The 14,184-nt window shown below is 39.5% G+C and overlaps 1 protein-coding gene across 1 annotated transcript in view; it reads right to left on the minus strand.

Annotated features, from left to right (window-relative positions):
• Nucleotides 1-14,184, minus strand: part of LOC124141185 (cadherin-23-like) — a 92,665-nt gene that overhangs the window by 41,743 nt on the left and 36,738 nt on the right. The window contains exons 27-43 of the mRNA XM_048392872.1: nucleotides 13,532-13,604; nucleotides 12,805-13,238; nucleotides 12,531-12,663; nucleotides 12,170-12,321; nucleotides 11,425-11,574; nucleotides 9,752-9,913; nucleotides 8,437-8,501; nucleotides 7,033-7,273; nucleotides 6,295-6,528; nucleotides 5,457-5,529; nucleotides 4,311-4,753; nucleotides 3,636-3,774; nucleotides 3,045-3,196; nucleotides 2,309-2,461; nucleotides 1,340-1,504; nucleotides 845-909; nucleotides 216-453 (exon numbers count right to left, since the gene is read on the minus strand). Of these exons, the coding sequence (XP_048248829.1) occupies nucleotides 216-453; nucleotides 845-909; nucleotides 1,340-1,504; nucleotides 2,309-2,461; nucleotides 3,045-3,196; nucleotides 3,636-3,774; nucleotides 4,311-4,753; nucleotides 5,457-5,529; nucleotides 6,295-6,528; nucleotides 7,033-7,273; nucleotides 8,437-8,501; nucleotides 9,752-9,913; nucleotides 11,425-11,574; nucleotides 12,170-12,321; nucleotides 12,531-12,663; nucleotides 12,805-13,238; nucleotides 13,532-13,604 (3,072 nt within the window). The remainder of the gene's footprint in view (nucleotides 1-215; nucleotides 454-844; nucleotides 910-1,339; nucleotides 1,505-2,308; nucleotides 2,462-3,044; nucleotides 3,197-3,635; nucleotides 3,775-4,310; nucleotides 4,754-5,456; nucleotides 5,530-6,294; nucleotides 6,529-7,032; nucleotides 7,274-8,436; nucleotides 8,502-9,751; nucleotides 9,914-11,424; nucleotides 11,575-12,169; nucleotides 12,322-12,530; nucleotides 12,664-12,804; nucleotides 13,239-13,531; nucleotides 13,605-14,184) is intronic.

A 14,184-nucleotide genomic window follows, 5' to 3' on the forward strand; every position in this document is an offset into this window, starting at 1 on the left:
ACGTTATCAATATATTTTGATCTTGCAAAACACAAAAATGAATTGAGTAAATATTTAGTATCTACACTAAAAAGTAAGCCGTTTGTGACACGGCAACGTTTACATTAGGAACCGGCCTGTACAAATATTGGTGGGATTTTCAAGGATAGACTAGAAAGGATTTACTGTGCGTAATAGTTCCAAACATTCTCAAACGTTGGGTTATAAATTCTTACCTGTACTTGTAGTGGTGTTATAAACGCAGTGGTGTTCTCTACCAGAACTGCTGAGTAATCGTTTCTTTGAAAAGTAGGAGTTTCATCATTCACGTCCGTGATGTTGACCGTCAGGGCGACCGACTGTGTACGCCCTCCGAGATCCGTGGCCAGCACAGTGATTGAGTATTCAGACTTTGTTTCTCGGTCTAGAGCACCTGTTACATACACCTCGCCACTTGTAGCGTTGATTGCAAACCTGTCAAAAGCATTACCATTGAAGAATACTTTTCCATGTCCCATGTAAACTTTAATATTATAATTATGTGTGCATTACACATTTTGACACACTTTTCATACAGGAAAGTACATACTATAAAATATATATGTACGTGTGTAGCTCAGATGCAAATGATTCCCAACAGTTATTGAGTAATTGAACGGTGTATCATTTTACTCATATGCATCTATGACATTAAATTATTGAGCATGGCAAACCATTGGTTAAAAGTAGGAACAGCGACCCCCCAAAAACCTCGTCTCCTGAGGTGTAGGGGCACATTTAACACTGTAATCCCAAAGACGTAATTGCCAATATCAAGTGATGTTTTAAGCTTGTTTTGTCATGTGAAAGAGTCACAAGAACTTACTTTTCTTCACTTCTCTGGAAGGAATAAGTCCCCATCCCAAATTTACTTGAATCAGCATCAGTCGCCTGCCAATGAGAAGTTGTGTTATACACCTGGTGAACAGTTATACTCATACCATTTGATACACGTGCGATATTATCCACATCATAAGTAGCCGTTCTTAAAGGGCACCAAGGCATACACAGGCCGTTCAGAAAAAGTGTATTTTGTTTGAAATCAATATTTTCAAAAGACTTGATTCTGACGAGGTAATACCGAAAGACTTTGAAATATATGTTTATAATAAGTTACTATGATGGTTCACACTATTTGATAACTGTGTGTTGATTTGAAATGAAGGATGTGATTTTGCAGAAAATGAAACGTGAATGTTTGACTATCAATTTCGTACAATCACGTTCTACATAATAGTTCATTCTGTCTGAAAGGTCAGTGGATCCAATCGCCGACTATCTGCGTAGTTGAGCTATGTGAGGAGTTGTAAGCACTACTCACATTTATGAGGATCACACTGGTTTCAATTCGGCTGTTTTCAGCGACGCTGGCTGTGTATGATGTTGAGCCAAACTTGGGATCGTGGTCGTTGACGTCATTGATGACAAGAGTGACACGTGCACTGCTACTGCGGTGCTCCGATGTCTGGGTCTCCCGGGCAATGATCTACGTAGTGTGAGTGAGTTGGATTTAACGCCCCTTTACAGTATTTCAATTTAAAAACGTGTAAGCTTAATGCAGCAGGTAAACAACATGATGGTATCGGGTAATTATCACTTGTGAGATATAAGGGTACATGATCTAGTCGAAACCCACATTAAAAACGAATTCAGGTTCAACTTGGTACTCAAATCTGCATAGCGAGTTCCGGTGCTTTAAACCACTGGTCCACCCGTATCCCTATCAATAAATAATAAATTATTCTCGTTTCCTTCGGTTTCTTTGAGAGGTAATTCCATACAGGCGTGATCATGTCGCCGTATGTTGATTTTGGAATTGCTTAAAACGGATGTGATAATCTATCTCTACATTACCAAACAGTATTTTCCGTATGACGCTGTTTAATGAGTGAGTGACTGAGTATTGTTTTACGCCGCTTTTAGCAATATTCCAGCAATATCACGGCGGGGGACACCAGAAATGGGCTTCACACATTGTACCCATGTCAGGAATCGAACCCGGGTCTTCGGCGTGACGAGCGAACGCTTTAACCACTAGGCTACCCGACCGCCCCCGCTGTTTAATGGGCATAATATACAAGGTTATAGGTATAATAGTGACGATACGGTATCCCAGCGCTAAAAGCGTTTGCTCGTCCCGCCGAAGGCCTTGGTTAGTTTCCCCACATAGGTACACAGTATAAAGCCCACTTCTTGTATTCCCAGCTCTGATCATGCTAGAATTGCTAAGAACTGCGCTAAGAAGAACTCAATCACGAACTGATAGGATGAACAATCGTACTATACTTACAGTAAATGATATACTGCTAGTTTTCTCGAAGTCCAGTATGGTGTTATTCGTGACCCTAACGAGTACTGAGGCTGATGACCTGACCAGCACAGGGACCAGCTCAAAGTTGTCAGTGTATCGAGATAAGCTCAGGTTGAAGACACTGTTTATGTCCTGAAAAGACAAACAGCCTTAATGTAACCTCAGTTCATGACCTCTATATCAACGGTATATATAACGGAGACATAATATCCTATGTCTATAGTGTGTTTGTGGGAAATGCATTATAACGTCAAAATCATAATGTTGGTTGTCGCCTATAACTACGTTTTACGTCTCCCTCTATTGTCACAGACATTGTGACAACACAAATACTGCCGTTGTGCGTCGCTTATAGTTTTTATTACATCTGAAAAGCCGTTGAACGGCAAAAGATGTATGCGCAAAGGAGTTTTGACAACCTCAAATATTTAAACTCTATTTTTGTTGTCGTATATCTGAGACTTATACACCTGCAGAAATCACTTGTTTATAATACATATTATCGTTACAGTGAATTATAATAAACAAATATTTCAATGAACACCCTATCAATAAATAATTCATGGATAATATCTAACCATTTTTTCATTTTGAATACTATATGTTAATGATATTTGCTCGAGTTTCAACCACAGGTATGTAACCGTAAGAATTTCAATTTATTAGGCATTTGCTGGTTGTATGAACGCAACCTAATTGAGTGGAGGTGAATCACCTTGTCCAGGTCACTGACTCCAAGAGCCAATGACTGACTGAAACTGATGGGCGTCCCAGGCTGGGCGTTCTCGTCGATGCTTGCATGTACGGTACTGTTGTCGAACTCCGGGTCGTTGTCATTCTCATCGAGGACGATGAATGTGATGGTTGCTTATGTATAACAATGAAAGATGATAAAGAAATCAAGAGTAAGAGTTATTTCAGTAAGTGATGGTTCAGTGTGGATATCTTATATACATATGGAGATCTGATCACTATTGGTGGTCATTAAGCAAACGATGTCTGGTAGTCATTCGAAACACTCCGCAAATCTCGATTAATGATTAATCCTTAATGGTTGTCACTGATGCCTCAGTCCCCAAAGGCAGCGCAATTTGCTGTCTAGAATTGCCTCCCCTTTTAGTGCAAGAACCTGCTAACTGTGGGTTTTAAACAAGATTCTTAGTAATGATCTTTGGTTTGTCAGCACCATATATGGATGTTATAACTGAGAAACGCCCATCACCTGTGCAGCATTTAAGGTGTAGGTCGCCATTGAACTTAATTATAGTTCAAAGCGATGTTAAACCTAAGATACTCAAGAGTTTACCTGTGGCTGTTTGTGGAGAGGGGTCTTGTGCATTTTCGTCTTCCACATGTATGGCGAGTCTGATGGTTTCTACCTGCTCTCTGTCCAGGGTTTGCTTCAGGAGGATTTCCCCAGTGCGGGAATCAACGCGGAGAAGACCCTTCAGGAAGACAGACACAAGTTCAAAGACGCATAAACACATCTGTCTTTTACATGAGATGATTATTCATTTGAGGAAATAAAGGCAATAGCCCACCACCACCCATTCAAGTTACATCGTTTTACGCTTCCTATGTTTCATACCCCATACCTATTTTATTTTAAATATATACCACGATTGTGTTTCCATAAAGACTATCAAGTATGATAGTAATGGTGTCTTAGTTCTTTTTTACGACCTTTATCCACGCATAAACAGTGAAACATCTTTAAGCCGGTAAAATAGTCCTGATTAACAGGTATCCCGATAAACAGGCCCTTTAAGGCATATTTGCATCCAGGGCAAGATGTTATTTTCAAAAGAGAACTATCTTTATAATTTGTATAGGCTTTTACTGATGAAGATATAAAAAAAATCTTCTTTATAAGATTAAAGAACCCTGGATACGGAGTAATGTCCCTTTGTATATACATACACACATGTTATCAACAGCTGAAGGGTTTCACTGTTCACAAAATGTAAAGCATTCAACTTGCCTGCAGGAAAGACGTGCCAAGCGAGGTTTGTTTGTCGTCAAATGCTTCACTTCCGCTCCAGACGACGGTGTAGTTCAGTAAAGCATCCTCGTCGTCATCCTTAGCAGATACTTTATACAATACTTGAGAGGCATTTTGGTTCTCCTCAACGCTGCGAGTGACTGATGTTTGTGCAAACACAGGTGTTTCATCATTGATGTTGATGATGTGTACTGTCACGGATGTCGTTCCTGAACGCGGTGGGTTACCTCTGTCTATGGCAACCACTGCCAGGCTGTATTGGGCCTCTGCCTCTCTGTCTAGACTCCCGCTGGTGACTATGTCGCCCGTCGTACTGTTGATGGTAAATTTATCTGAACTCCCGCTCTGGATCAGGTAGAATATTTCATTGTTCGGGGCGCTTCCGTCGCCATCCTGTGCTAAAACCTTGCCCACTTCAGAACCTGGTGAAAAGACAAGTTTGGATCGATAAAATATCAATGTTAAAAATAATGTGGAAACAGGGCGATGATGAAAAATCGCACATTTCCGAAAGATGCATTCTTAAAACATGTAACAGTGATATAATACTTTTATGCAACTTCAAAGTAATGTGGCGGTTGAGTGGCCCAGTGGCTAATCGTTCTCTCATCACTCGGTCTACCCGTGTTCGAGTCCCCACATGGCTACAATCATCTTCCCGAGGCAAGACCGCCCACTAGCCTTTTTAACCAAAGTCTTTTTTTCCACCCTTGCAACATAAAGCCCACTTTCGCACTTATCGATGGCCCAATCAGAAAACGTTTCACAAAATAACCATTCACGACTGGTACACTTTTGTCTGAAGGTGATTTACCGCTGCCTGTCTTTGTTGACACGTCTTTTTCATCTTAAACTCGTGATTTACACGAGGTGGCGCCAGGGTCGAGCCAAGAAAAGTGGCCTTGGTGTGGCAAAGGTATGAAACTAGGCTTTGATATAGGCTTGAGGACATGCTTGCCTCGGGAAGATGGGGTACAATGTGGGAAGCCCATTTCTGGTGTCCCCCGCTATGATATTGCGGGAATAAAATCACACTCACCCACTCACACAAAGTAAATGAAGATGAGTGTTAAGTCTTAAAACGTATACAGACAACTCGTGGGTATAATGACGACAATGACTTACTTATGTTTGAGTTTTCCGTGATATTGTACGTGTACGAGAAGCTGTCAAATACAGGGGTATTGTCATTCAAATCCTGGAACATGAAATATATATATAATAATATATATGTTAAAATGTTTGCCCTTAAAGCGGCATTAACACTTCGCATTGACTTGAACGTGAAGAATAAGGCAGATATGCTATGGAATATTTACATGAGATATTTCTCAGGGAAGGTGTTCTATGTAGTGGCGAGGCAAGGGTCGTCTACAAAGGCAAAATCTATATAATGATAGTGAAAGCGATTTCTCTTAGGATATGTTCTATTGAATGGCGATGCAAAAAGTTTCATCAGGTGCTTGTTCTATTTGATGGTGATGTGATGCAAGAGTGTTTTACTTGCATGTTTACAGGTTCTATGTTCATACAAGTCCAATTTGAACCCCCGGAAGTTTGAGATCATATGGCATTTGTTTGCACATTTACTATGTTCTGGCGATATCAAGATGCCCCCGGAAACAATTGTAAAATTTAAGATTGGCAACATGTACATATAAAACCGCTCTACTTTCAATAATAGAGAGGATTGGGGTCAATAGAATTCATTTACACAATGGTAGTCATTTGTCCGCATCTATGTAGGCAACATAATAAAGTATTTGTTTGTTTGTTGTTCAACGCCGCACTATTCCAGCTATATGGTGAATAATTATTTGAATAATTGAGCCTTGACCAGACAGCCCAGTGATTGATATCATGCGCAACGAGGTTGCTGTGAGCATCTTTCACCCGGAATCCCCATGGAGTACTTACACACGCTCATATATATGTGAGCTATGTCTTTAGGTGTTTTGCTTACCTGAACTTGAATAGATAGTGTCACATTAGATGACAGCGGAGGGTTTCCTTTATCCGTGGCAATCACCACGAGTTGGATTAGGCCACCGATCGAGCTGTTCAGGCGTTCGTAGTCTAACTCAGCTGTTGGAGTTATGTCCCCGGAAGTTGGGTCGATAGTAAAATTAGCACTATACGTTGAAGGGTTTAATGAGAATTGTATTTGACTGTTCATACCTTCATCAAGGTCCGTAGCCTGAATGAGAAAGAACTTTTGTTGAAACATATGCATTGTGGGTCATTTGTTAACTTTGTTTCTTGATCACATTTCTCAGGGAAAGAAAATATATAACTGCCAACACTCGCAACACTTCATACCATTATAAATAAAAAGACAAATAAACAGTATTCTTTAAATTTCAAATGTGTTAACAGATTCAAAAGCAATAGCCTCGATGGTCGAATAATAATTTTAATTCCATTAAAACTATAATTGACAAAGCAAAGGTTTCATTGTGATCTTATGTACGTACAAACAGAATAATGCTGCTTGTGAATACTACTTGCCTGTCTATATGGATTAATAACTGTTTTTATCTGACTCAGCAAAAATATACAAATCCCGATACGTTTCATTTTAGTTATGAGTTAACTGAAATTAGTCAGGACGATCAAGTTCGTCTGTCGAGATAGAGGGATTTAAGTTGAATTTTAAAGGATGATATTATACTACTCTGGTCGAACAACTACTCATCCGCACCTGAACTTTTACAGTCTTGTCAAACGCTGCATTGTTTTCTTTCAGCACAGCGTCATAGCCGTCCCTGATAAACAGTGGAGCGTTGTCGTTGTAATCGGTGACGTTGACCGTCAACTGCACGGTGGAACGACGTCCGCCTTTGTCGGTGGCGACCACGGTAAGGAAATACTGAGACTGACGCTCCCGGTCAAGTGTTCCATTGGCCACAGTCACCTCGCCCGTCGCATTGTTTATGTCGAAACTAAAGTAGAGAATGTAGAAAACACAAGTGCATAGTGGTGACACGTGGTCCAATATTCAATGCAGAGGTCGCAAATCGTGTTTCGTTCCTTTCCAAAACATCAAAGCATGTAAGATTTCGTTACTTAATATTTGTATCCGTTTAACCAGTACGGTGTACTGCATAATGCAGCTTGGGTTGTATACTCCCCAGGGAACTAAGGTACATTTGTGTGTTGTTTTACATGATAGAGTCTGGACCACACAATCTATTGTAAGCTGTGATCAAAACTCACTGATGATGTTTTTCGTTGAGAAAATAGACATTTCTTGTTTGATTGTTTTCTTTGTTGTTGTTTAACGCCGCACTCAGCAATATTCCAGCTATATGACGGCGGTCCGTAAATAATCGAGTCTGGACCAGACAATCCAGTGATTGATATCATGAGCATCGAGACATTTCTTGAAAAGCACACTTTGCAATTTGTGTGATTACTTAAAGTACTATTCATAATGGGCGGAATGACTTGTTTTCACCTTATAAGCATTAGCACACATGCAGTTATCTTCGTTAACTTAATTTTTGCAATGTTTCGTGATTCTATTTCAAGTGGCGAGGACTACAAATACATTCACATAAATATTCTCGTGATATTAGAATAAACTGGAGGTAAAGAGCGCGTCATTCAACCAGTAGCAGTTTAGAAAGTGCAGCGGTTAAACAGCTTGATATTTGATACTAGCACATGCCTTTGATCATGAATTGAACTACACTGTAGGGGCCGGGTTAAAATATGCATCAAGAATATTATTACACATGTATATTACTTTTGCTTTTCGTAAGAGGTGACACAAATGGGCCATGTGGTCATGTTTCTGACGTTAATTATACTATCAACCACTGGTTTGTCTGACAAGAAATGGTGTATTTAAAAGATGCCGTGTTAATATCAGTAAATTAGTGACTGACGATAAACAACAAACAACAAGCTAATGTCTAATTACAATGACAGTCTGTAAAACGTGGATGACGCCACAGTAGACTCATACCGATGCATCCATATACTGTGATGGTAATACTGACAATCTTAACATAAATCAACTGGTGCACACATTTGCGGGTATTACGGATATTTCAGAGTTGTATATGCATTTTGTGATATATGCAACAATACTAAGTCTTACAGATTTTGTCCTCCTTGTAGAGTGTACGCTCCCATACCAAATTCGGCAGAGTCCTCGTCCGTCGCCTATATCAAATAATATGAATATGAGAAAGAATAAGAATGACAATGAGAATGAGAATACATGTATGGATAAATAAATATATGAGTTAATAAATATATAAATAAATGAAACAATATATAAATGAATGAATGAATGAAAATATGAATTAATGAATGAAAAATGAATAAATGAATCAATCAATCAGTCAAGTAATAAATGAATGAATATATGAAAGAAATAATGTATGACTGTATGAATACACGAATGAATGAACATATGAACGAATGAATACATAAAAAAATATCTGAATTGATGAATGTGTAAATGAATAAATATATCAATGTGTCACTTGGGATTTAACGCAGCTTTGAACAGTATTCCAGTTATATCACGGCGTGTGAGCATAATATAGTAGGATAGCCCAAAGTGATACAGGCGTGCGAATTGTGGCGCCTTCGACGACTTGTCACCCGTGCCCCAATATATGAATGAATGAATGAATGAATGAACGAACGGACGCATGAATATCAACATGAATGAATTTGTGAATGAATGAATATATGAATGAATGAATGAATGAATGACAAAGTCCTTTCCAAAGGCAGATTCCATTGTATAAATTCCAACTATAGCATAAGCTTGTTGAAAACAAGTACCTGTGGCCCCCGGCCCATATGCAAGTCAAGTGTTCACCCTAGCAATCACGGGAACATATTGTAATGTCAGTTTTATCAGTGATATGTCAAGGTTAGAAATGTCCTCCACATTTCCATCATATTTTTATTAAGGCCTTAGCTTTACTAAGGCCTTGAATATTGTAAACATGGTTGAACAACTTTTAAGCAAAAGGCTTGTGATGCTCTTTGAGATCTTCGTTGAAAGAGCATGCTTGATGTTTCGTTAAAAGTTGTGAACTCAAAGACTGGAGCTGTTGGACCGTAGTTCGATATAAAGGGAAAGTTGACCGATGGAAAGTTGTGGTCATCCTTCTTGTCATACAAGATGCTGATTCAACAAGAAATGGCACTGAAATACTGTGGTGCTCAGGGATTACAGAATTTGTGGACTCAAGGTACATGTACGTACACCTTGTTCACGTTTTCATGTCAACTGTTTTGTATAAACCATATCACGGCCCTGTATACGTCCTTGTTTTAACTGCGCTGTAATACATACTGTATTCCAAGTGATGACTGTACATTTACAAGGTGAGCTAATAACGCACAGTTACCTAATGATTGAGCATATTCCATGTTCATTCACTCCAACTTACTGTGACGTTAACAACTCTCGTCCCCATGATTTTATCTTCACGAATCTCGGCCGTGTATTCTGTTTTTACGAACTTGGGATCGTTGTCATTGACGTCCAGAATATTAAGTTGAACAAACGCTGTTGTATTGAAGCCACTCCCATGCTGCTCTTTGGCCATAATCTGAAACAAAAATAGCTAAAGGTTAACAAAAGGTGTTTTTTTCATTCCCACAGTAACAGTAACATATATGAAATAATTAATTACCTATTGTTACGAATATAATACATTCCTGCATTTGATGAGTTCATGTACGTTGACACCTCATTAATCCTTACGATAAGTGAGTTAACATTTCACGTCGCATTATTTCAGCCATATAGGGACCCTTACAATAAGAGGCGGAAGGGTGGCCTATTGGGTAAAGCGTTCTCTCGTCCCAAGTTCGATTCTTCATGTGTGAAGCCCATTTGTGCTGTCCATCACCGTAATTTTGCTGGAATATTGCTAAAAGTGGCGTAAAACCATACTCACTCACTCACTCACTCCTCACTAATCCATACGATAACGTTTCCGGGTTTCTAGATTTCTTAATCAATTGTTCTGAGTTAAGTTCCTTTGTACACTAAGTTACATGTGGCACTAATGGGTTTCTAGTGAGATGTTACAAGATAAATGTGCTTGTCCATCACGAGATCGAAGGCATTGTTTCAGCCTTGTAGTCATTATGGTTCTGACTGGCAGTAGGTCTTCCCCGCAATTGTACCACGAGTGCATGGTTATGACACATAAAAGTACAGAGTCAACGGTGTAATTATACCGCCAGTATCAACACGATGCGAGACACGTATAAGGGCAATGTTATGATTATTCCACCACTATCAACACTATGGGAGACACGTATAAGGACAATGTTGTGATAATACCACCTCTAACAACACGATGCAAGACACGTACAAGGGCAATTGCAATGTTGTGATTATTCCAACACTATCAACACTATGGGAGACACGTATAAGGACAATGTTGTGATTATAATACCAGTATCAACACGACCAAAGACAGGCATGAGGGCAATGTTGTGATTATACCACCTCTATCAACACGATGCAAGACACGTATAAGGGCAATGTTGTGATTATAATACCAGTAACAACACGACCAAAGACACGTATGAGGGCAATGTTGTGATTATACCACCTCTATCAAAACGATGCAAGACACGTATAGGGGCAATGTTGTGATTATACTACTTCTATCAACACGATGCAAGACACGTATAAGTTGTGATTATTCCACCACTATCAATGCATGCAAGACACGTATAAAGGCAATGTTGTGATTATTCCACCACTACCAATACATGCAAGACACGTACGAGGGCAATGTTGTGATTATAATACCAGTATCAACACGACCAAAGACACGTATAAGGGCAATGTTGTGATTATAATACCAGTATCAACACGACCAAAGATACGTATAAGGGCAATGTTGTGGTTATAATACCAGTATCAACACGACCAAAGACACGTAAAGGGGCAATTGTGTGATTATTCTACCAGTTAATACATGCAAGGCACGTACAAGGGCAATATTGTATTTATACCACCACTATCAACACGATGCAAGCCACGTACAAGGGCAATGTTGTGATTATATCACCACCATCAGTAAATCGCTTTTGTTCTTACAGTGAAATTGACTGAATGTCTCAGTTCGTAGTCCAAGATGTCCGGATTCTTTACAGTGATGAGCACAGTAGCAGATGACCTGACGGCCTGGGGCACCGGGGTGAAGTCGTCACCCCCAACTAGACTCAGATCAAACATGCTGTTCTCACCCTGAAACACATGGATGTAGTGGAGAAGTCAATTGTTTACACAAAGTTCTATGGCTTACATCAAGGACATATGACACCAAAGGCTTAATTTTCAGGACCTTTTCAATCTGTATGACATACTGTGAATGGCGGGTGTTACCGGTAGACATGCTGACCCTTTTCGCGAACACCCGGTGTCATCACTGATCCATTCATATGATTTTCAAACTATTTTGCTCTTCACGTCAAATAGAATCTGTTTCGGTGGATAGCGTAGATGGTTATTCTCTTGCATTGACAATTTATATTTACAAGATAATGTAATTGCGTTAGAAACTATAAAAAGGAATAAAGAATGTCTTTCATTACTGTTCTTACTTCATTATTATTGTTATGGGAGATGTTGATCTGATAAAAATCTTCTCTACTCACGTTGTATAAATAGAGATAGTACTGTTACGACAGCAAATGTGAAAGTGATATTTTTGGTCGAACACTACCTTTTCCGAAGCATTCACCGTAATGACTCTATCTATTTCCTACCGATTCATAATGTTCGTTAGAAACTGTTAAGATGGCAGTAAATGTGATATATATAGTTTTATTGGTGTTGTTACCTTGTCTTTGTCAGAGACGGTCATGTTGTTAGGAATCTTGAAACTGATAGGGATTCCAGTTGCCATATTCTCCTTGATATCGGCAATGTATGTGTCGTTGTTGAACAATGGCTTATTGTCATCAACGTCGATTACATTGATGATCAGCGTCCCTTAAATATGTATATTAACATGTACCTTAATCAAGGGACATACAATTCTCTCAAGGGCATTGAGAGGGAGATAGAGAGAGAGTGAGAGAGAAAAAGAAAGAGAGAAGAGAAAGGGACACAGAGAGAGAGAAAGAAAGAGAGAAGAGTCAGAGAGAGAGAGAGAGAGAGAGAGAGAGAGAGAGAGAGAGAGAGAGAGAGAGTGTCCCTACCTGTTGCTGTCTGTGACGAGTCACCATTAGCATCCCTGACGTTAATGACCAACGTCACCAACTCCATGTCCTCACGGTCAAGGCTACTTCGAACACGCACATCTCCCCTGAGCTCGTCAATGCTGAACACAGTCTAGATATAAAGGTAAAATAAAGAACAACACAATAATGTACCTATTGTTAAGAACTACTGTATCATTTAACGCAAATTCGTATCCTACCTTAAGCGTTCTAATCGTGAACCACAAGCAAATACGTAATACTACTATCCTACCTTGAGTTTTCCGGTGGTAATACTTTTCTGTTCCCCATCCACAGCGGAGCTCCGTGACCACTCAATCGTGTAGGTCAGGTTAGCGTCATCATCGGGATCGTAAGCAGTAAAGATCACATCCATGCTTGTTGTCTCATTAACGTCCACTGACATAGATGATGGCTGAAATACCGGAGCCACATCATTGACATCTGTGACGGTTACGTTGACGATAGTAGAACTGGAGAGAGATGGAGTTCCTCTGTCCATGGCAACCACCACGAGACTGTAATAAGCCTCCTTCTCCTTATCTAGCTCACCAGCACGTAATATCTCACCAGATGAGCTATCTATTCGAAATTTTCCTAATCCTCCGCTCTCAATCATGTAGAAAATGTCCTTGTTTGGAGACGTTCTGTCGCCGTCTGTTGCACCAACTCTGGTTATATTTTGCCCTGGAGGAAACAATAAATTAAACAGTATTATCAGACGAGTTTTCCGTTGGTTCATTTAAGTAATGGAATGGCCTTTAATACTTTTCACGTTATTCCACTTTTCTATAATCGGCAGTGAAATACGCATATATTCATGTCGACATTTCCGTAGTCTAACACAAAAGGAATTCCGAAGACTGTTTCGAAGATTTTCGGTATCATAAAGATACATCTACTGAAACAAGACATCAAGTTAATGAAGTTCGAATGACACGGTAAAATATCAAAATAATCTGACATGTCGTAATAATTACCTTGTGAAATATCTTCTCTCACGCTTGCCGTATATATCGCTGAATGGAATGCTGGCGTGAAGTCATTAAAATCCTGCAGAAAATATAGGAGATGCATATAAGTGAATGTTATTAAAACAACAATAAGTGTCAGTGCAATTGTATTCTGTCACCCTAATCCAAGAGAATATATTTGAAAATGAATCCAGTTTAAGTCTAGAATGTTTTAGCAAGTCAAGATTTCATCAGCTCCGGAAATGAAGCATTGCTAAGCGCTCCATTTAGATTGTTTTTTGACTTTGAAGATATATATGTTTAATTAAGATAACTTATTTCGGGGTTTAAATGTCAGTCTGGTAGAATTGCAGCTGTATTCGTCGGCCTAATCGTGTCTGGGCCAGGCAACTCAGCGTTTGACTGCTTGCGTAATGATGCCTATTATACAAAAAGACGCAAAACCAGCCAAGGTGTACATTGTCACCACCTGACCTGCTCTCGCGACAAGAATGCGTACAGGGGCCGAACTCGGCCCCGGAATCCCCAATGAACACGTGGTGGTTTCTTTTGAAATAAGTAATACCTGAAACCCGCATTTGCTCTTTGTTTGTTTTATCATTAGATAAAGAATGCCATATGTATATAGTGTACGTACATAATGTACGACAACGTAATGA

The sequence above is a fragment of the Haliotis rufescens genome, unplaced genomic scaffold (assembly GCF_023055435.1).
Source record: "Haliotis rufescens isolate VD_foot unplaced genomic scaffold, xgHalRufe1.0.p SCAF_11, whole genome shotgun sequence".
Lineage (NCBI taxonomy): Eukaryota > Metazoa > Mollusca > Gastropoda > Lepetellida > Haliotidae > Haliotis > Haliotis rufescens.